The sequence below is a fragment of the Cystoisospora suis genome (assembly GCF_002600585.1).
Source record: "Cystoisospora suis strain Wien I chromosome Unknown contig_2319, whole genome shotgun sequence".
NCBI lineage: Eukaryota > Apicomplexa > Conoidasida > Eucoccidiorida > Sarcocystidae > Cystoisospora > Cystoisospora suis.
The window spans coordinates 461-22620 of NW_027155118.1; the positions used below are offsets into that span (position 1 = coordinate 461).

At 52.7% G+C, this 22160-nt stretch overlaps 2 protein-coding genes across 2 annotated transcripts; one reads left to right on the forward strand and one right to left on the reverse strand.

The window, feature by feature from the left end:
* Nucleotides 1–312: 312 nt before the first annotated feature.
* On the forward strand, nt 313–6878 carry CSUI_004844 (uncharacterized protein). Its single transcript, XM_068065025.1, has 4 exons — nt 313–2621; nt 2942–3177; nt 3478–3714; nt 4157–6878. Exons 1-4 carry the CDS (start codon nt 1472–1474, stop codon nt 6602–6604), a joined length of 4071 nt encoding a protein of 1356 aa, XP_067922998.1. The 5' UTR covers nt 313–1471; the 3' UTR covers nt 6605–6878.
* A 1096-nt stretch (nt 6879–7974) lies between these two features.
* CSUI_004845 (protein c14orf29) lies at nt 7975–20073 on the reverse strand (the record flags this gene model as incomplete). The annotated part of the gene is made up of 13 exons (XM_068065026.1): nt 19092–20073; nt 18249–18554; nt 17286–17409; nt 16850–16913; nt 15756–15826; nt 15118–15213; nt 14074–14219; nt 12944–13051; nt 12231–12315; nt 11507–11862; nt 10806–10881; nt 9425–10248; nt 7975–8853 (listed from the first exon to the last, which is right to left on the reverse strand). Exons 2-13 carry the CDS (start codon nt 18264–18266, stop codon nt 7975–7977), a joined length of 2847 nt encoding a protein of 948 aa, XP_067922999.1. The 5' UTR covers nt 18267–18554; nt 19092–20073.
* Between the last annotated feature and the right edge of the window lie 2087 nt (nt 20074–22160).

The following is a 22160-nucleotide window of genomic DNA, read 5'->3' on the forward strand; positions in this document are numbered from 1 at the left end:
AGCGAGCAGTCCAGCCACGCCCTTCGGGTGCACGAGACAACCCGAGCCGTCTCAAAGAGACGAGTGAAAACGGCTCTTGCACGTCAATTAGAGTGCGGCAACACAACGGCAAGGCTAACGCCTGAGCGCAGCTCGCTCCAGTGTCGTAACCTTGTGATAAGCGGGCTGGCGGGCCCCAGCTTGCCATGCAACTGCGACACCGGGGAGGTCCCAGGGAGCAAGACAGCTGGGAACTAGCTCCTATTTTCGCACGGCCCCGATGGAGGCGTGGCATGGAAGCTTCCGGTATTCTTCCCGACGAGACAAAAACATAGTGGACTCTCTTTGCACTTCGTTCCTCACGGGCTCTTTTTTGTGAGCGGTTCGTACGCCATGTGCAGTCATTCATTGAGTACGTCCCTATATCGACAACCAGTCAGTCAAACGCGAATGCAGCTTGTGAGCGCCCCTTGATTCATTTCTTCAAGCCGAGGAGGCACCGGGATCAGGGTTAATTGCCTTCGTTTTACGTCAGGATATCCCTTCCTTTTTTCTGGGGACGGTTGATCGCGGCGGGGCCGCGATGCCTCCGAGCAAGCGATGCTATATGATGGGCTCCGCGGCTTCGTGTCCTCTTGTGACTCGCTGAAAAACGCGACCCGCTGCGCGCAGACAATCGGTGACGATACTGGGTGGTCGACGAAGCCTACATACCTCTATTTTTTGAATTCCGCGCGGACCCGTTTTCTCCGCCAGCTGGCACTTTACTTTCTCAAGAGCAGCCTTGTCCCCCTGACTGTCTTTGAGTAGACGCAGCCACTGCAGCGACGCCTGCTCTCCCGAAGCGATACTGCGCGCCAACATACCACCTTGCTCGCTTCCGACTCTTCTCAGGGACTCCTTTTGTTGCGTTAATCTGAGTTTGTTGCAGCCGCCAGGCCAAACCAGGCCGCAGACGCTTTCCTTGTCTTGTCGGGCGTCAAGTTTACTCCCTCCACGGCACCGGGGTTTCTTCTCGAGACTGAATAAGCTTTCTTTACGGTTCTGTGACAAGTGTTCTGAAGCCTCTACTGCCCGTCGGAGCACACTCAGCTCTTCAGGGTGGCACGAGGACAGAGAAATACTCGGGAGTTGACTGTAGGGATGGTCTTACATATCAGTACCGATTTGCGTTCGCATGATGCGTTCGGGTGGATTAGTTGGCCCCCGCCCCTTGCCACTGTTTGCCTCAGTTCGGGTGCATAAAACAGATTCTCTCATAAGTGTTTTCTGTCTGGAGATAGCCTGGCGGAAAAACCGGGGACCCGTTTCCTGTTTTGAGGCTCCCTGTGTCGTTCCCTTTTCGTAAAGCTTTGCTTCTACGGAGATAGCGGAGAGTCTCATGGCACGGACAGCTCAGGAAAAGGATCCCCCAGTAATTTGCACGTAACAGTCGGTCGTTTGCCCCGGTTTGTGTTTCTGAGGGCACGCTTGAACCCCGCTCCAAAGACACATGGAAGCGGTTCCTCCTTTCAGCTTGAACGGAGGGACCAGTGTGGCTGCCGCCTCCGAGATTCGCATCTCCCTGCCTCCAGATGCGTACTCTCCTTACGCTCCTTCTTTCCCAAGTCGAAGCCGTGCATCGTCTTCCGTTACTCCTCGCGTAGGCACTGGAGAACTATTTTACAATATCGGATCTGACGATCAAATCCTGGGCAGAAGAGGGAATGGAGAAAGAGTGGTTCCTCGGGGAGACTCTGACACGGGTATCCACCATGATCGTGCCTGGCATATTGATTCAGGGAGTGCTCGTTCTAGTGCCGACCTCTCCATGAGTCGGCTGTCCTCCTCAACACTTGCTTTACTTCCGGAGAGTCCCGCTCCCAGACTGCCGAGTTCTCATTCCCATCACCCTACACCCCGGGTACCGCCGCTTTACTCCGCAGACACGCCTGGTCACTTCAGATCCAAGGCTGTGGACGGGGGTCGCCGGGACCGACGAGGCATGGTTGCCGATGACGGAAGAGAGGACCGGCCCGCGGCAGCAGACGAGATACGAAAAAACGGGAAACGAGAAGACGAGACAGGGGCGCCAACCCAGAGACAACATCGACGTCACGCGTCTTCCCGGGGACATGCTACAGAGGAGGAGACAGGCGCAGGATCCCACCGTAGAGATGAAAGGAGACCTTCAGTGTTGAGGAAGCAGCAAAAGCGTCACTCGGTGGGCTCCAGAGAGAGGGAATCGCCCGAGGAGTCCGGCTCGCAAAACGTAGGAGAGAAACATGCCGTGCAGTCAACATACAGTGCTCCTGGTGAAACTGACATACATGTTCCTGAGCGAGGCGGCTTTCTTCAAGGAAAGGACAGAAAGCCTCGCCCCGCTGCTAAAGAGGTGACTAAGAGTAAAGAGAAGGCGCAGAAAGATGCTTCCTCTCGGAGAGAGCGTGAGGATCGCCAGGGTACGACGTCTGCGGATGAAGGCAGCTCAACTCCCTACCGTAAGAGGGAGCTGCGACACCTCAAGAAGGAGCTGCGGGAAAAGAAAAAAGAAGTCGAACGACTACGCTTTGAGGCCAAGTACATTTCAGCTGTGTCAGAGCAAGCGAAAGACTCCAAGGAACCATTTTCTACTCTTGAAAAAGCGGGAAGCAACAATCTGTGTAAGCAGCTCGCCTCCGTCACTTAGAAGAGTTCTACCTGTGATGGTGGGACCTCGCACTTTGGTTCCTTCCTCTTCTTCCCCGCATGCGCCAGCCAAGCGCTGATAGTAATAGAGAAAGCAAGGCAGTACACGGTTTGTTGCTATCTGTAGATGTGTTTGCTTTTCACTGAGCCTTTCCGGGGCAAGAGTTGCTTCTGAGTATCGCTGGCCGCCGGGCTTGCTACGATTCTTGTGCTGCTCTAGAAATGCTTCTCGTCTCCCCTGTTTCTTACTAAGAAGATTCCTTCTTTCGCGTTCGTTTCCGCCTTTTGCCCATAGGCTTCATGTTGCCACCATTCGAACCAACGGCGTCCACGCCGTTGGTGGTGGGAGATCATCTACCCGCACCGTCGTCAGCCCAGCTCCACAGCGCCCTTTCTGGGGTAGAACAAGAGTCTCTTCAACGCCGTGCTGAGAAGCTCCAAGAGCTCCTGGATGAGAAAATGAAACTTCTAAAAGACTTGCACGCGGAACTCCAACAGGGAACCCGGTCCAGAGGAGCTGAATTTCGCGAAGTGAGGTATTCAGAAAGTCAATGGATCTTGCACCCCGTGAACACTGATGCCTGGTGTGCTTCCGCATCTGGAGCTTCGAGCTCTCCAGACTTTTTGCAAAGAATCTGCATACTTGCGGGACATCCGCGCTGTGAGTATACCGTCGGAGTTCGAGGAATCGTACTTTCGCTTTCCAGTAAAGTGGTAATAGACCGTAACAGCTCCTAGCTAAATGCTCCACGTACCTTTGCAATAATCCTATATCACGTTACTCAAACGTCTCATACTTCGCCTTGCAAGGAATTTTGTCTGTTCGTTCAGATTCTCAGACTCAAGGAAGATATGGAGAAGCAGAGACAAGAATTAGTTGAGAAGGATTCCTTGATACGTTCTCTGGAGAATGACCGGGAGACACTGTCGGGCGAGCTTGCCGCGCTTAAGGGATCTGCACTCTGTCAGAGCGCAGACCTTGAGAGGCTTCGCCGCCAGGGCGAGGATGATTTCCGGCAGGCCGCGCAGGAATGCTTCCGCCTTGGCAAAGAAAACGAGAACTTACGAGTGAGTGAATCTGCTAAGCTATTGCAGTTTGCTACAGGACCCCATCAGTCTTTGTTCAGAAAGAACCATGTGAACTCAGGTGAGGCAAATCAATGTTCGGTGGGGCCACGGCGATGGAGCCGCAAGTATCATTCTTTTGGCGCGGCGCTCCATGGACAGCGCAAAAGGGCAGGTAGTCCGGGACCGGCAGCGGCAGCTTACGGAAGCGTCTTCTGTTCAGCAGCCGGGCGAGATAGTTTCAGCAGAATGACTAGGCCTTCTTTCCCTTACAAAAACTGCCTCTGTACTTGGGATCACGGCGCTTATTGTTTGTCAGTGTCATCCGGTTTGTGCATGTGAAAGATAGTACCATTCGGGGACTATATGTAGCGGAGTTACAAAACGAGTTCGTGATCTACTCAAGCTCTCTCATGATATTTCTGTTCGTGTGTGTCTGAATTAGGATTCACTCACTGCCCTGGAGAAGGATCACCGGGTACTGACCACTCAGTTCAGAACTGTGGAAGAGCGTTCGAAGCAGCTGGAGGGTGAGGTACGACGACTTGAGGGTGCATGGCACGCCGCGGTAGCTGAAGCTCAGATGAAGGCATCCCGGTTGACAGAGGTTGAAGAACAACTGCGTACCTCCCGTCGCTACGTGTGCTATTTGGAACGCTTGATTCGGGACCTCCGCTTCTTCCTGGTTTATGAAATGGAAACTCAGCAAGGGACTTTTCATTCACCTGAGGCAAACAACACACAGCTGCGTCGAGCAAATCCTTCCAGCGCTTCTCCCGAGGGTAGGATCGGTGGCCGCGGCCCTAGTGGCTGTCTGTTGGACACTGCGTCAGCGTGTATAGCGTCTAAAAGAATGACAGTCGAACGTTCATCACGGCCTCAGCTCCCTCCCGTTCCGTTTAGCAGCTGGCAGTCGCCCCCTGTTTCGTCAACCGCACTCGCGCAAGTGGCCCTGGGGGCTGCGTCTCAGCCACTGTTGCGGGAACAGTGTTGTGCTCTGCCCTTAGAAAACAAAGGCTCCATGAAGCAGAGAATCGTGAGCGTCGGGGAGGATGGCGGAGACGAGAATTTGTTTGGAAGTGATGAGACAGAAACCCGGGGAGTCTTGCAGGAGCGCAGTGCGATCTCCGGCCGTGCACATTCCTCAAAGCATCAGTTGGCTCCGGCGAAGGGAGTGAGGGGACAAGAACACATTTGTGAAACTGCTAACGCAGATTTTCTCATCTCAGCCTGCAGCGAGTCTCACGGTAACACAAGTTTGACAGAAGGATGTTTGAAGACAGAAATGACTGGGGTGTCGTTTTCGTCTTCCATTCAGGAAGTGGGAGGTGAAGGTGACACGCATGTATCCGGTGTGCTGTCACCAATTCACAAGTTATCTGGATTGAGCCGCCAGAGCTATGAACTGGAACGCCTAGAACTTCGTCTCGATGCGGACAGAAAGGAGATCGACACCGCACTACGGACATCTGTCGAGGAGGCTTGCTGGGACAACGCGGGTGAAGTCACATGTGCGCCAGTCGCCCTGGCGCGCTCCCGGCCGTTTTCCGACGAGTCTCCGGCACTCCACCCCGAAGCACATTACGACAGGCCTATGTTGGAAGGGATTGACGAATCCGTTGACGAATCTCGCCTGCGGAGAAGTCCAGTTTCATCCCCCGAGCGCCACTACGGAAGGACGGGCCTTGGCCCTGTCACCTTAGCAGGACGAGCGTTTAGTCCAGAAGGGGGAACCAGGGCAGGGGCAGATGCAAACGCCGCACTTCTCTATCTTGACCGCCTGGTGGAGCGGGCATCCAGGGAGCTCGCTGGACACAGTGGGGCAGGGGGCAAGTGCCTCAGGCGACCGGGTAGGCTGTCGTACCCCGTTGGGCATGCTCTGCCCTCGGCCGACACACCTGTTTTTGGAGTTTCTTCTGGTCTATCGTCTCCGCGGCTTCTTCCTCCTCTCCGCTCCCCCTCCAGGTCTCAGCTTCTCCGTGCAGTGGAGGAGCCCTACGAGGACGCTAAGATTTCTGGAGCCTTCCCCAACTCTGCTCGTCTTTTGTATGCCGGTGGATTCTTAGGCGACCAGAGCCCGACGGAGGCAGCTCTTTCACCGCGAGGCTCTGAAGCCAATTTGGGGGCTTACGCTCACGGTATGTCCAGGTATCTTGACCGTCTTACCCTTGGTCGACCTCTCTGCGCTACTTCTCTGATACAGTGGCCGAAGATGAGGTTCACTAAAGTTGGCGCACCCCTTGTGCCTCGCAGAGACCAAAAAAAGGGTGCTGCCGGGAATGCTGCGTGTGCGTCCTTTCCCCTAGAAAAAGGTGGACTGCGCGCAAGAGGTGTCCCCGATTACCTGCACGTTCCTGCTTGGGAGGACGGTTCTACTGTCGGGACTAGAGGGCGGTACGGGGCGCGGGGATTAGGTAGGACAGAGCCTTGGCTCAACTGTGGTAGCGACTCTCTGGAAGAAGACAGACTGCAGTCGGATCACGAGCTGACTTCTTTGAGATATCTCGACCAACCCGATCCTCCCCCGGTCCCTTCTTCGCTGTTTACAGGGGAACCCGCTCTCGGCTTGAATTCGTTGTCTGCTTCCCACGAGCACAAATGGGACGACTTCCCAGAGCCACTGGCATCTGTAGATGAATTGCTCGAAAAGGAGGCGGGCTTCTCCGCGAGTGGTTTGACCAGACCCAAAGCACGAATCAAATGTCAAGCTCCCCCGCCAGTCGTTGTCAAGAAGGGGGGTGAACGCGTATTGAACGACGGGGCAGCGGCTACGCTGCTGGCACAGGAAATTCGGAGACTGTGTCCCTCTGCTGTCGGCAAGTCAAAGCCAGTCATGATCGCGGCAAAAGGAATGGAGGGGACCCAGCTTAGACCAAGATGGAAAGCCGTGTGACACCCGAGAGGACCAGGGAAGTCAAACACGGTTTATATAAGTGTCGACCACGTGGTGTATTCCTGAACGCCTGGGGAGAGAGGGTTCGCGGGGATGTTCCGAGAGAGTGATGTGCGGACGGAGGATGTTCCTGGGGAGGTACACCCGGCACTATGGGACAAGGACAGGCAGACTGCTCTAGTCTGAAGCTCGCAAGCCACTACTCAAATTCCCGGAGTTGTGTGGCCTTGATTAATCTCTCCTCCGTAGCATTTCTGGACGACTAGCTGATCTCTTGTCACCTTGTATTCTAGTTGGCGTGTTCATGTTCAACTGCTACACAGTCTTTCTTATCAAGATTTGCGTAAGGTTCTGCTGTTCAGTAAGAAACTTGCCTATCTGTGCACGTGGGCGGTGTCCTTCTTTTGGTCACGACGGCGAGAGGTGAAGACAAGCCTGGGCGAGACCTTCAAGCAGCAGACGATTACCTCCCCCAAACAGCTAGCGTTAGTCTTTTTCGTGACTATACGGCTTCTGGCTGTCCGCCGGATGTTCCGAAGGAGCCTCCGCCCTAGAGTACGTGGGTCGCAGGTCTGGTCGGCAGTTTACTTGCAACAGCTGCCGCTCGCGATAATTGCTGTTTGGGGTAAAATGTGAAATCAGCCTCTGAGCATTCGAACCCTAGCCTTCAGCGAATCCACGTGCTAACTGCTGAAACAATAGTGCAAACCCTCTACTTCCGACACGAAGCGCAAACACGTTTCTTCTACGGCAAAAAGTAGGCGCGAGGCTGTCCAACTCGATAGGCCCGATACCGACGTAGTGAGCGAGGGCCGCTACCAGATTGCGCTTCAGTCAAAGCACTGCACACGCCCTTCGACGAAGACCTGCCTTTTCAGCAGCTATAGCCCGTTGATACGAATCCGACACATGCCCAGTACAGTACGGCCTCCGTGATGTTCGTTTACCACTGAAGGCAGCATTGGAAACTGGTTGCCGGCAGGATTCCCTCGTGCTGACGCAAGCGGACACGCGTCCTCTAGACAGCGGTGATCCCCTCTCGCCACCGAAGTGCGACTTGCAGTACCAACATCCTCCGAGAAAATCTTTCGCTACGAAGGCTTTCTCACGATGGCATGGCCGCTGGGCCGAGCTCACGACAATCTTTTTTCCAGGAAGTTCATTTGCGGCGCGATACCATGGAATAGGGGAAGGGAAGTACATGACTCAGAGGGAAGGGGGCCTCACATTGTGCAGTAGAGCCGCCCGGTATAAATTCAAGACTGAAGTTACCAACGAAAACGTGACAGCTTGTCCGCGTGATGAGTACTGACAGGGAGAGAAGTTTGAGAACTGCGGTATTATCATCTCCACGGAGATTCCCTTGTCAATCATTTCCCTCCTTGATCTTCCTGGTCACCCGTTCTTCGTTTAGCAAAAGAGAGGCCGAAAGATGGTATAGAAAAAGACGCACGACCTAAAGATCTCTGACGGTCACGTGTTGCCTGTCCTCCTCGTGCCTGGGTGTTCTGAGACATTGGCGAACTAATAGCAGATCCACCTTCAAGCGGAGAGGATGCCGAAGACGGTGAGGTTGGAGAAGCGGCAGCGTAGGCCGTTTCCTTCCGACTATTTGACCGTAAGATGTTCTCCTGACTTGATTCCTTCAATCCGATTAGCTTACTACTGCTGCTTGTTGACGGACTCCTTTGGCTAGTTATGTGAGAATCAGATGGTTCACTCGGAGTGCGACCCCCACTGTTCTTAGAATCTATGTTACTCCCCTTACTTCGGCTTGCATTCACCGAAGGCGAAGTTGAAGGAGAACCACAGGAAAATGCAAGACTTCCACTTCCATTTCTAGCAGGCCGCCTGTGTGACATATGTTCTCTATAGTGGTCCAGAGAGCGCGTCACATCAGCTTCTACTCCACCCTCGCCGTTTCGAGAATCCGTCGTCCCCGATCGTTGATAGCCTTGTACTCGGTCAGTTAGCGCTTCATTACGGGCGCAGCAGCTCTCTCTTTTGCCGTCATCACGCCAGCTAGCATTATCTTGTGCTGTTACGGTGTTTACTGAATGCTCCACATTACAAGTCGTCGAGGCGGGGGGACCGGAGGTATGATGAGCAACTGAATCAAACCGTGCAGGATGGTCTTCACTAACGAGAGAGCTTGTACTACTCCTTGCCCCATCTTGCAAACTGTTCTGTCGTGCCGCCAAGTATTCCTCCAAAGAAAGAGCTACAGCCCGCTGAACGATCTCGTCTTCCTGCGGCAATCGATTGGCAAAACAGGCAAAGAAAAACAGGCCATGCGAGCTTGCACCCTTACGGAGTTGTACATATGTTCACTGCGACTGAACAGTCACCGCCACTCGCTATCTACAGAAGAGACCCGAGAGAATATACGTACTGAACGGAAAGAACACTCCCTCAGAAAACTCGCAACCACTGTTGGGATACATACACGAGCTGGCCTGGGAGCAACGCTCAACATCCCCAAGCGTGAGAATATATATGATGTGCCAGTGCACTAGCACATCATATATACTCTTTTTTTTTCGGCTTGTCCACTGTGTTTCTCTTGACCCTACCAAGCTACACAGACTGAACAGAGACAGGACCAATCGAGCTATGTTAGTGGTAACTAGCTCCATATATGTGCCATACAAACTTCCATACCAGTGAGGGGACACCTTCAGACTCCCAGGCGACAGCCCCGGCGGCGCGGGTCCCTGCTGCTCTCCTGCCGTTTCGCGACTTCTACCAGCGGCACAATCTCACAGACGGACAGAAAATGTATTCAGTCACCAACGGGCTGACGCCCTAACTGAAGCTTACATCATCACTGAAACCTTCGGAAGCAAGTAACTGCACCATTCCATCCTCGTCAGGTGAAAAGCGCCATGCAGCTTCGGGCCTTCTCATATCATTGAGCTCATGTGTACTCGCCAGTAGGCCAAAGCCTCCACCAACACCTTCTTCGTCTTCTCCTTGATTCCTACTACTGGTGCCCACACCTCTCCTCTTGTCATCACTACTTCCTTCTGGCCACCCAGCACCACGGACCGATGTCTGAGCGCCAGGCGGGAAATTAGAATCATCATCAGGCCCTTCACATCTCCGCCGTTCGTCCTGTCCTCCGCCGTCTTCTCTACTTCCGCCTCGAACGAAGGAACACTTTGTGATCATTCGGAGACCATTAGCAAACTTCCTTCCGTCACCCTTCCTGCAAGAACTCTCCAAGAGCAGTGTCGGGTCGGAGCCATCTGCCTTGTTGTTGCTTCCTCCTTCCCTTCTTGAGGATGCCTGCCTAGCCGCATTCTCATGCTGACGTTCGTATCCTGTTCCTCTGCTTGAATTATTATTATCTGATGGGTTCTCCGAGCTATCGCTACCCTGTCGTCTCCAGAGACTACGAGGTTTAACAAGAAGAGAGGACCGACGAGGCAACTGTACTCCCCCATATAACAATTGATGAGACGGCGAAGGCGAACGCCCAGCATCTTGACCTTTGGTGGAACACCCCTGCTCTTGTAGTTCACTGGTGTGAGATGTGTATGACGACTCTTCCTTGTCTCCCGACCGTAACCGAACTGTTGGGAAGGAGAAATGCGAAACCGATTCTTGGGAAGATGCCTTCCCGGGTATTAACGGGACTTCCCCTACACAGGCGGAACAAGCCAAATCATCGCTTCAACTTGAGAAAAGTATCCGAAAACACATGAACAGAAGTATAACGACGTCACATGAGATCACACGGAGTGACGCTGACGCAAAACGCGGGGGAGAGTGAGTCGCCTTGCATGAAGGTTGAGCGTTGTTGGAAGAGCTATACTGAGCATTCAACAAGGCAATTAGTCTGACCTGACAAAAACGGAAAGTACTACACGTAGATACAGACGTCGCATGAACCTGTAGGCTTGTCTCAACCGGCCACTATAACAGGTGAAGTAGACATACAGGTCTTGCATCGAAAAAGGGAAGGTTGTGCAGACACGAAAGAATCGCTAAGAATGAGCAACTGCCCACGCCAACACCAACACTACGTACGTACATTCGCGTGGAGTGTTCTCGGGGCCTCCTCTCGTAACTGTCACCTGTAGAGAGAGAGACCTGACTCCGCTGGGATGCAACACACATATCATATATAGGTCGTGTGGGAATGCGTGTGTCTGGCGTAGCTTAACAGAGCTCGAAGCGAATTTTCAAGGAAACTTACCGAACTCAAGTTGGTTTGCTAGTCTCGACATCTGAGGGGTAGAACGATTCCGATGTCTCGAAGAAGATGCGTCAGGCTGAAGCAGGGGGAAAGAACCCACAAGAAGACGGAGTCGCTTCGATTCACTTGCCCAGAGACAGACAAAAAGCGCGGTTAGATTCTCCGATCGTCTTTTCTTAGACTGAGAGAACCGAATTCCTCGGAGAACAAAAGAAATCTTTGACGTGCGTGTATGTGACGCATGGAGGCATACAAGCAGTAGACATATACAGGAGTGTCTTTCACCGTAGACTCCCGGCAATATCACCATGATGCATAGTGGTCGCACTGGGGAAGGAAGAGCCCTGCATGCCACACCAGCTGGAAGCCGCTGTTCGCAAATAAACTGAGTCCAACGTGACTTCGGCAGTAACAGGCCGAGAAACGGCTACGGCTATCACGCACGAGCAGCGCAGGTTATAACACACGCTAGTCATTCTTGGTGGCCTTGAGAGCCACAGCATGTCCGGCGCGACGGCCATAATGAAGATTTGGAATAGGTATATGCAGATGGTTCCCTGAAACACTTCGCGAGGTAGATAGCATCAGGACTTGTTCCGAAAGCACTGAAAGTCAATAGTCCACGCACAGGCAAACCTGTCCCAGTGCACCACAAGGAAAGCGTCGGTTCAATTACTACGTCTTCGCTCATTTCATCTCACCTCAACACCTGAGGAGAAATCACTAGAGAACCTTGATCTTCCGGCTAGATTTCTTCCCTCGCTCATATCCCTTCTTGCGCCACTTCTCTCTCCTATTCGCTCACTCCCTCCGACGACATCATCCACATTTCCCGGGGACCTCAAGACAGGTGAAGTCCTCCCTGACGCTCTTAAGGCTTGCAAGGTTAGGCACGTATGAAAGAAAATAGCAGCTGAATCGTTGAGAAACCGCGGTCGCACACTGTTGTGGTCTCCCGCTACGTGCACAATATTTCTGTCACCCGCGTACTTGGCAAACAGTTCTTCTCCGTGTGACGGGAGAATGAAGTTGTCCTCCTTAGCAACTACAAAAAGCGCTGAAGAGAAAAAAGACACAAGAGGAAAGGACACAGGAACGAAAGAGGCAGCAGATCCACAAGAGAAAGATCATGCGTACCTCTATATGTGGCTACGCATCCAAGCGAAAGCACCGGACCAGAAGCCGATGACAGATACATAGCTGGAGACGCATACACCCACATGCCCGGCCATCATACCCTCTAACAAAGGCAAAGCCTGGAAGACATGGCTCGCATCTGTGTTGTCTTAAGAAAAAGCACTAGCGTTCAAAGGCAATAATGCTCCGCGTCTGAGAGGATAAAGACAATAGGAGTACCTGTCCTACCCCAAGACTAAGTGGTCGGCAAGATCAACAATAGTTCCAGAGTGGGGGAGTGAACCTTACCTGGAATAAATGTATGTCCTACGTGGTCGATTGGAGCGAGGTTGTTTATATCGAAGGCAGCCTTATTGATGATGGTCGTACGGACCTGGCCAAAAAAATATAAGAAACAGACTACGCGAAGGGTTGTGAGTGATGAAAAGGATCCGACATGTCGCCACCTTTGAAAGTGATAAGCACCGGGAGTGTAGCGCCTAGCGACGCATACGTGAAAGAAAATGGCCTCACGGCACTCTTCAGATAACCCGAACAGAGAGAAGAACTTATACGAGAAGACGCACCCAGCGGCAAAGAAGAGAAGAAAAAGGAGAGCAGGTACAAGCGGCGATGGAAGACGAAGAGAAGCACACAACACGTAGAGCGTCGTCAACATAGTATTCCTCGATGGAAGGCTCTAGAATTCAAACAAGAGCACCTTACACAAAGCACAAGCATCAAACAAATTGTAGGCAAAAGGAAAGAAAGAAGACTGGGTATGCTAACAGCTGCCGCGGGTCGGACAGTACGGGAGAGGACAGGCATCGACGAAACCAACGAGTAGATAGTGGGATTTCAGAGTGAACTGGTCGAGTTTCCGTATATACTGTGAACAACGGGTCTCAACGACGTCTCTAAGAACTGATCCTTTCTCATTTCATAGCACGCACGGAGAGACGTCGGGGAGAGAAAACGAACGAATAGGGAACAAAGGACGAAGAAGACGACGAAGCTCTTACCATGCCTAAAAGAGAGTTCAGAACAAACCGCGGTAATCTCCAAGCTACTACAACGCTTGCTAGTTCCTCAGCAAGCCGTCGGAGAGACGAGAAAGGAGAGTCAAGAATCTGCACACACAAAGGAAGTCACACACCGAGGCGCGTAAGGGACAAGGGAATTCCCCAATCCCCTTCTCTTCTTGTACTTCGTCCTCCCTGTCGAGACTTCATTGCCGCGTTTTGGTATCTTTCCACGGATGCAGAACACGGTACCCGTCTTATGTTAGAAAGATGCTTCTCTGTAGGTATGCACTGTTGTCTGCATGCATCACCTTTCGACGCAGATTGGTCGAGAGTAGTTGAAAGCTAACTGTGTTAGGAATGGACGTAACTCCTGCTAACAAATGAGCTAGCACCAGACTACGGACAACGACTGTGATGGCCAGCCTCGATGCCCGCGACAGACCATTAACCCTCGAACACAAAGAACCGTTGTTTTTCTGACTAGTAAAGAACTTCAGTTGATTAGCAGGCAGAAACTCAAGGGCAAGATGCATCGAACGTCCTTCATACACGTATATACGAGCTACCAAACCCCCGCACGACCCGAGCATTAAAAGCTTTTCGCGTCGTCGAGATGTCAATAGTTCCACACATCCTAGAGCGTGTATACCCACGTACATCAGATCCTGTCTGCACAGTAAGTGAACCCCTTGTGACACACCGCTTGACAGTGCCCGAAACTAGTTGAACCTCCAGAGAAGCGACCGCACAGATTCAAGAGAAAGAGGACGAATGTTGGAATTGCCGACACACTTACATGCACCCGCGAGTACCTCTGGTCTTGTACACGACAGAGTCAAACCCGTTTTCATGTGAACTGAGTTGGCAGAGTCAAACACGTTCTTCACGTGAACTGAGTTGACAGAGTCTCCTTCGGGGCTAGAGACGCAGACATATAAACGCATACGTACATGCCGAGACCAGATTACCACAGAAGGAGTGACGATATCTGGATGACTTCAAAACTATTAGACACGATTCACCATGACTCCACCTGAAATTCGGAACAGTCAACGAAGCTAAGAGAAAACTTATGGGATACTTTACCAAAGAACAGCTTCACAGAGCTGGGGTGGTGGGATGCTTACCATGCCTCCGATCGATGGGTCGCGGTCTGCATGCAGTAGCGCTGTGACTGCACCCATTGACCGACCCCATAGTCCTATGGTTGACACCGTCCCACTGGCTCTCAGGTGCTCAATAACTACGTCGAGGTCCTCTCTCTCCCACCAACCTGAAGAAACAGACAGGAGCACACGCCTGCCAACGCTGATTCCAGAGACGTACTCGAATGGGGACAGGTCGGCAGGTAGGCAGATCTGAATGAACGACCCTACAACCCTGCACGTGAGAGACGAACGGATACACTCCAAGGAATACGGCAACTACACACGCGTGAACCGAGGATGCCAGTGCAGTACGTTGCATGGTAGCTTCCCTGATGGAACTATATGCATATATTTGTACCGCAAGCGAGACCTCGATAGCCTGCCACTCTGGTGTGATTTTGATTGCAGAGGAGGGGCCTTCGGAGACGAGAAGGAACTGAGCTATGCGAATAGTCGGGAACCATGTATACACTTCTTGCTCTCAAGGCGAAGGAGTTCAGGAGCAACGTACAACGTCTCCCCGCTTATATCTAAGGCCAGATCACCGGAAAGGTGAACATGCTATGAAAAATATGAAAACAAAAGGAAAAACACTGAAAATACTAGGATAAGCATACGCGCCTGAGGCAACAAGCTTCTCTACATAACCATGTGCTGGCACGTAACCGCATCTCTCTCCCAATGTCTCTCTCTCTACACCTATATATACACATATACATGCACATGAACATATACGTCAACGCAGGGACGCAGTCTGTAGCGATCCACGTGGAGTGCTGGGTATCGTTACGCATTACAGAAAAGAGACTTTTAAAAAAAAAAAAACATCTCTATCAACAGCTCACTACCTGCGTGAAGACGCGTAACCCTCAGTATGCCTCACGGGAGATCAAGACATCAGCAAGCGAAAATGTTCGACTGCTGACGCCTCCCTGAGGTCATGGACGATTCGACGGATGAAAACAACTATACAGAAGAGCGGCGGCTGAACATCCTTGCAGCTGACAGAACGAGTGTTCTTACCCAGGGAGACGTAAGCACCATCTGACTTGCCGCTTCCCGCGAAGTCAAAAGCGAAAACAGTGATGCCTTGCGGCAAAAGTACAGGCAACGTTCCGACTGCGCAGGCGCACACCATCGCACTCAAGAAAAGGCAGCTGACTATACACCGCGCACGGTACATGTCCTTTCGTCCCCCCCTTGCACGGGCACGCTGCCACCGCTCTACACATCGGCCGTTATAGCTGACGCCATACATTCTGTTTCGAAAGAAATACATTTACGCTCTTCCCGTACATCTAAGCGCGTTTACGCACTCCCGTTGTACCCTCAGATATGGATACTCCGGATACAGCACCGGCGCCGACTAGTCAGAATCAGAGCTCTGAGGGGAACACTTTCAAGGGCCGTTCGGCAGACAGATAAACTGCTTCGGTTTCCAGAGCACCGAAAGAGATATGTGAGCCAGACCTTACCGGTTTGACGAAAGTGTCAGCTCGTCTACACGCAAGTGGTGCACGCATTGACATCAGACTTGCAAACACTCTCAGATGGAGGGCAGGTGCTGCATCTACACTTGGACCCTGCTCGCCCGACAACGCTGGAGAACAAGGGAGTTTGCCAAAGAAAAGAAAACGAAGCAAGAGCAGAGGGCCCCTTACGTGCTTCGACGCGAGACGAGCAGTTGCCGTGAAGATATACCACGCACGGAAGCTTTTCTTGTGATCGATGCCTGCGCACAGAGAACGAGAGTGACAAAAAGACAGAACTCGCCTGCCTCCGGATGCACTCCCAGGCAACTCTTCAAAATGCATGCATACCTCAGCCTCTCAACTGACACAAAGACCGAGCCCGCGGCAATTCCCCCGTTGCACCAAACCCACGAAGCACCTGTTTGCATGTACGTACCAATGGCTTCCCTAGTTATAAAGCACCTTGGTTGACAATCAGCCCCGAAAGGGTCCCCGCTACGTGCCTCGCCAATGGCAGAACAACCAAGGCGTCCGAAGCACTGGGAGTGAAAGGAGGTTACGTGAAAACCCCACCGCCTAACCCTGCTGACGTCATGACCGATGTGTAGAGCGGTGGCAGTGTGCCCGCGCACGGGGGGGGCGGAAGGACACGTACCGTGCGCGGTGTATAGTCAGTTATTAAGGCGTGTTGCGGATCAAGCGAGCCCGTGAGTGCCCTAGACGGTGAGTACCTGGAGAGCCGTGATCTGCGGAGCTGCTAATCAGATTCCTGCGTCGAGAGCCACTTCATACGTCATGTCGGGACTTCCATCCCCTCCTTCGAGTGTCGGCTGTGACACGGTACCTTTACGCACGTATCTACATTCAACAACCCATAGGTACTTTGGCGGCCAAGCCGGGAATACCCGGAAAAGATCCCTGAACACATCTTTGCCTTGAAAACCGGGTCCTAACCTTGAGGAAACCCGACTTCGTAGTGCACGGTTATCTGATGTCAGGCATCCCAGTTGGGAACCAAGCACGCACACGTGCTAAAGCTCCAAGCCTACAAGAACTAAGTACAAGCACGAGTGTAGCCAGGAAAATGCCCAAGGAAATCTTAGACTTCTGTCTTCTATACTAAGTACCTACATTGCCGGAAAAAGAAAAACATTCTACACACAGACAGAACGGAAAAACAGTCTTCTTCCAGTATTTCTTGACAGACAACGCCTTCCATTACCGAGGACGTGACCACAGAGGAAAGCAGAGTTGTAGCTGACGGACTTCTCCTAGCGACGTACTTGTTTATAGGTTCAAAATGACTGCACTGCAGTCTCTGGTTCCGACGATTGATTAACACCACATCTGCAATGGAAAAAATAGGGAACAAAGTCAAGCTCCGCACCCGTCTCTTCCTCTTGAGGCGCTGCGCGCGGCACTCCGCCGAGAGAGAAGACGCTAACAGCCCCCGACCCAAGTCATCGTCGAAGAAAGAAGAAAGGAAGAGCGTCGGGTGCGTCGAGCGTATTCGGCTAGTACAGACGAGTATTCTTCCCGAGCGTGTTGTCCAGCTACGTTTCTACGGCAACACGACAACCAGTTTTCACTTTCAAGGTCCTAGTCTGTACGAATACATCGGCAGATGAAAAGGAGTCCGAAACTGAGCTGAAATGCCTTTATCTCGGTACCTCACAGGCTGATCAGAGAAACCGTTGTGAAAAATTTTCTATGTCGTACCAGTACGCTTGTACGTCCTCCGGGCAAGAGGGAAAATGGGAGGCCCTAGGTCTGTTTCTGTGTAGCTGTCATCTCGGGGAGGACGAATGATGAAGTTAACCAGTTCCGTGTACTGCTCGGACACCTGTACAGAACCACGAATCCACAGATTCCCCCACAAAGAAGTAACACTCTTTCCAGCTCACTGGCGAGCGATGGCACGACTTAATTCACCTTAATCGGAGGGTGTGGCAGGCCTGCTGGTAAGGGACATCCTCATACACCGCAGTATGTGAGGACGGTTGTCTTGGAGAGTACTGCGCATGCTATACCATGCCACCAGATCATTTGTTGACGGGAGAAGGAAAGAAGTACCGTAGAGATAGTGCTCCTGGAGCAGCCAGTCGAGAAGGGACAGTGACAGGATGTGCATAAGCCTCCCCTATCGAGTATTACCTGACTCTTCTGGAAACTGTTTGAGACAGCTCTGCTGCTCGATGAAGGTACAGCTGAACACAGAATTCCTCACCCTAGACACGTACGTCTCCGCCCACATGAAACTAAGGTGCAGGTAACATCAAAGCGAACATGTCTGCCCCGTATAAATATATGCACGCACGTGGATAAACGTGACACATACTCCACTTCGGAACTGACCAAAAAACAGAAGGCACCCTTGAAATCGCATTCGGCCCCACTTCGATAGCGAGCTAAGAAGCACGGGTTCTCCGCCTGTGTGCGCGAGTTTATCTCCCGGAGTGTCAAGACGCTGGCAAGAGGGTCCTTCGCCATGGTTTCCTGCAAACCCTTGTCCCTCAACTTCAGATAAGCTGACACCCCAGCGGAGAAAGAGGGATCTCCCTCCGTTACCTGGGTGACGAAGGCGAGGCCACGACTACCGACAAATAGCCTCCCCCTCTCTTGAGGTCAGGCCGAACTTTACATCTCCCCTCTCTTATCCCGGTCCCGTGAAATCATGCCTACCTTCGAAAAGATTGCCATGGCTGGAGCGTCTCCTTTGAGAACATAGACAGCTTCGTCACACGTCTCAGTCCCTGCTCTCGACAGCTTCGTCTGTTTCCAGCGAGGTCGATACCCAACAGGAGCCCACAGCCCGCTCCACCTCGACAGCTTTGCCCCCCCTTTGTCACAACTGTTCGGTACCCCCGAGAACTTCAAACCACCGAAACGATGAACGATTGCCACAAGCTACTCGTTATCCGGTCTGAAAACGACTGATGTTCGGTTACGTACTCTTCTCCGTGTCCTCTGTGCGGTACAGACGCTGACCTGTTGACATAGTGAATGTTGACAAGGCAAACGGAACACTTCGCTGCTGTCTACTTCAGTCAAAAAGACGAAGGAGAACGAACTGTGCTGCGGACAATCCGAAGCCTCTATGGTCTTATCGTGTGAAGAAACGAGACTGAAATGCCGTACACGACGTTCATGCTGTTGAGTCAAAGATGCAGGGGGACTGGTCCCTTATACCGGCCGAAACCTCGTTCCGGAGGGTTGCTCGCTGACCCGTGCAGGCGCTGCCAAACCTCTCGGCGGCACGAAGTCCGCACATCAACACCGAGGTACACGGAATCCTGATTCACCCCCCGGTGCAATTCCATACATCTTGCATAGCCACTGCGTGTCTGTTTTGTTGCCACACGCCCTCGCTACCACTAAACCAACAGCTCAAAGCTAACGCTGCAGGGGCTGAACGAGGCAGAGGCACCGAGGCCAGAGGAAGACAGTATACAAGCGTCTTGGGCCAGACAGTGTACCCGCAGCTATGCCCCCGGCGCCCGAGTGGTAAAACCCGGACAGGCTCACGACAGCAAGGCGGACAGTAAATTGCAGCCGAGGAGGAAGAGCCGGCCCGGCTAAATCCAGCGACACTTGCGTCCGACAGAAACCGACAGACAAGGCGCAGGAGCGAAAAAAAGAAAGACATCGGAGGCACAAGCGGGAGAGGCACCCGGATCAACGAAGCGATACGGCGTTCACAACCAACGAATGACGCTCCTTAGGCCTGCCAGTGTTACTGCAAGGCCAAGTTCGCAAGTGTAACAAGGAAATCTGACTGACTCCCGGACAGAAGGAAACAAGCAAACAGCCTCGCATCTGCCCAGTTGATAATAGACGAAAGGAGAAGGAACCTGCATAAGCGCAGCAAAACGCATCGCTTAACCCCGTCATTTGGGCCGAAAGCACCAACGGGAACCCCAGTTGCCATGAGGAAAAGTGGAGCGCGTAAGATGAAGGACTTCTCTTCACTGCACAGCAACAAAGCCGAAGGCAAAGTAACATCTGCGAGACTTCTGCCAAGCACAAGTGGAGATTCCAGACACGAAGTTCTCCATCTCAGTAGGCGAGTCGCTGGCTGGAGAACAAAGCCGCATCTCGGAGTAAGCAGCAGATGCACTCCCTCCCGTATAAAAAATCAGCCAGTCGCCCTAATGTGCGCGAACGGTAGAAAGGGTTAGCCGTGGAAGGTCCCGAGAAAAATGGAAGAAGATCTGACGGAAAAATCTCCATCCTCTCTAAGCAGCTGCCATCACCGAGGCCAGTCGCCCCGGAAGTACGGCACTCAAGCGCTAGCGCGGAAGCTTGTTAGAGATTGTAGTTATTGACTCCGAAAGAGCAAGCAATCAGAAAGGAGTGACTGAGCTGATAGGTCGTTCAGCAGCCCCAAAAGGAAAAATGACTGCAAGGATTATCCAGCTCACTCCACATTGGAAAGCGAGGACTTGCTATCGTTGGGCATAGGACGGCGCATTTGTCGACTATGGTTTCCCCCAGGTGCTAATCATACTAAAGCTATAGGAAAGTAAGAAAAGCTAACCGGTTTCTCGCGCTCAGTTTGGGAGTGTGCTCTCAATCGGATTCCTGCGTAAAAGCGCGAGGTTTGCAGTTCACTGCTGGTCAGCTGACCAAGAAACGGCGCTCCGCTTGAGTGTTTTTTGAGCCATCGAGAGCGGGAGCGGGCGGCCGTCACCTCGACTTGCTGGGTTTGCTGCTCTTTGAGTTGTGTCTCCACAGCTCTGGGGGTACCGCAGCCCACATCCGTTCCTAGCACACCGGCTTACATCATCCTGACAGCCGCAGCCTTCTGAGGACCTCGTCACTTGCTGCTCAGAAGCCTTATCAACATCTGCCTTTGGAGGCGGGACACTGTTGAGGATTGAGAGGAAGCTGAAGAAAGCAGGGCGCCGCACCCGATGAGAAACGAGCTTCAACATAACTGATCCCACAGTCTACCATGCAACTCGCACTTCAGGGCGTGTGGGCTACTGGCATAGGCGCCGTTTAGAGCTCCAGAAACGGCTGTCGGTCCCCCCGCACTGGTGTTGCCTCAAGGAACGTGTTCTCGCGCGATGGATAAGCGTGCACTGCAATGCATTTGAGATATACTACAAGATGAAGAAAGATGCCAGATGGTTGCGCAGCCGTGGCTCGGATTGTCTCTCTCGATAGCTGGTCCCAGCAGCATGGCTACCACCGAAGCTGGATCACTGTCCTCAGTGTGAGCTGCAACTCAAGGACAGCCGCTGACAAGGCCGTCTCACGGCAACCTTTCCGAATAGCCGGGGCGGCGCCCACTTTGTAAATGTGGAGCACATCGAAGCCAGCCGCAGAAGTTGCGACGCAGTTGAGGGTTGTTCTGTGTGCCAGGTGGGACGTGCCACCGGTACTTTTATGGGAGATAAACTCTCCGTTGGTGACCCAGAAAGACAAGCCTTTGTGCGGCTCACTAGAGAGCAAGGCGCCACTCCACCCTTTCTCTCTTGGTACATGTTCCGTTGGAAGGCACCTCAACGCCATCTCACAGCATTCAGAATGAGGGCTCCGGTATCCATAGGTCGAAACCAGGGGTCGTAGCGGGCGGATACTCGGGGTGCAATATAATGACCTGGTCACTCTTGCCTGAACCTGTCAACCCTGGGCGAAGGAGCTAACGTGGCTTCATACCCGAAAATGCTGGAGACGCCCGTCCCCAGGTAGACAGGCTACTCGCTGACTGTCAGCTGTTGTCGCTCTGCGGTATCTGGGTCCCCTGTAGGACAGTGGGCTTGCCACGAGTCTGTGATGGTTAATCTAGCGACTTCGGGAGCTCGCGTAGCCGCGTACAGTCTCCCCGACAAGAACTGTGGGACTTCTTCTTTGATCCGGGCTCCGGAAAAGCACCTCTCGCGAATGCTTTAGTAGCAAACCCCCAGCTGGAAGGCAAAAGCAGCTCAGAGCAGCACGTTGCTTCTGGGACACGCCGCACTGTAACCGCTGCGGTTCTCTCTTCAGTATTCGAACTCGGAGGCACTTCTACTTAATGGTGTTTTCAAAAAAAGTGCGCTATAACCAGACTCTGTCTATATCATCTCTACTGCGTCTCAGAAGGCGATTGAAGCAGCCGCGAAGCAATCAGCGCGATCACTGAGAGCCTTACAACAGGCGCTCTTCTTCTCCTTCTACGTGTGTCAGCCGCTACTCTGCGGGAGACTCCCCGGTAGTCCGCCGCACTGTTGGTGGTGTGCCATTTACCCTAAGAGGTACTACAGGTGTCATTAGGGGTAACGGTCCCATCTGGCGCTCAACGGTGCTGTCTGCCTTGCGCAAGAACCGCGGTAGATAACACTCCGGTCCGTCCAGGAAGCAGCGTGTATCACGGGTTCAGGCCGCCTCTGGTGAGTCGCTAAGGACCTCTTCAGTCACCCCGAAACGTCTTGATTCCGCCGAGATGAAGTGGAGGCACACTACCTTCACTATGTTGGAGTGCTCTTGGAGACGGAACTACCTGTTTCCTCACGAGGGAAACGCGGCCGTCTGCACAGCAGAAATGGCAGGACCGACAGCAGACGAAAGGACACATCTTTCGACGTGTTGGTGTAGTGCCCGCTGCACAAC

What these genes read in the sequence shown, in the direction of transcription:
- CSUI_004844 (XM_068065025.1), top strand. Translation starts at nt 1,472, where the DNA reads ATGGAAGCGGTTCCTCCTTTCAGCTTGAACGGAGGGACCAGTGTGGCT. An exon ending in AGCGGGAAGCAACAATCTGT is followed by an intron (nt 2,622 to 2,941) that starts GTAAGCAGCTCG and finishes TTTTGCCCATAG; the next exon opens with GCTTCATGTTGCCACCATTC. An exon ending in AAGAAAACGAGAACTTACGA is followed by an intron (nt 3,715 to 4,156) that starts GTGAGTGAATCT and finishes TGTCTGAATTAG; the next exon opens with GATTCACTCACTGCCCTGGA.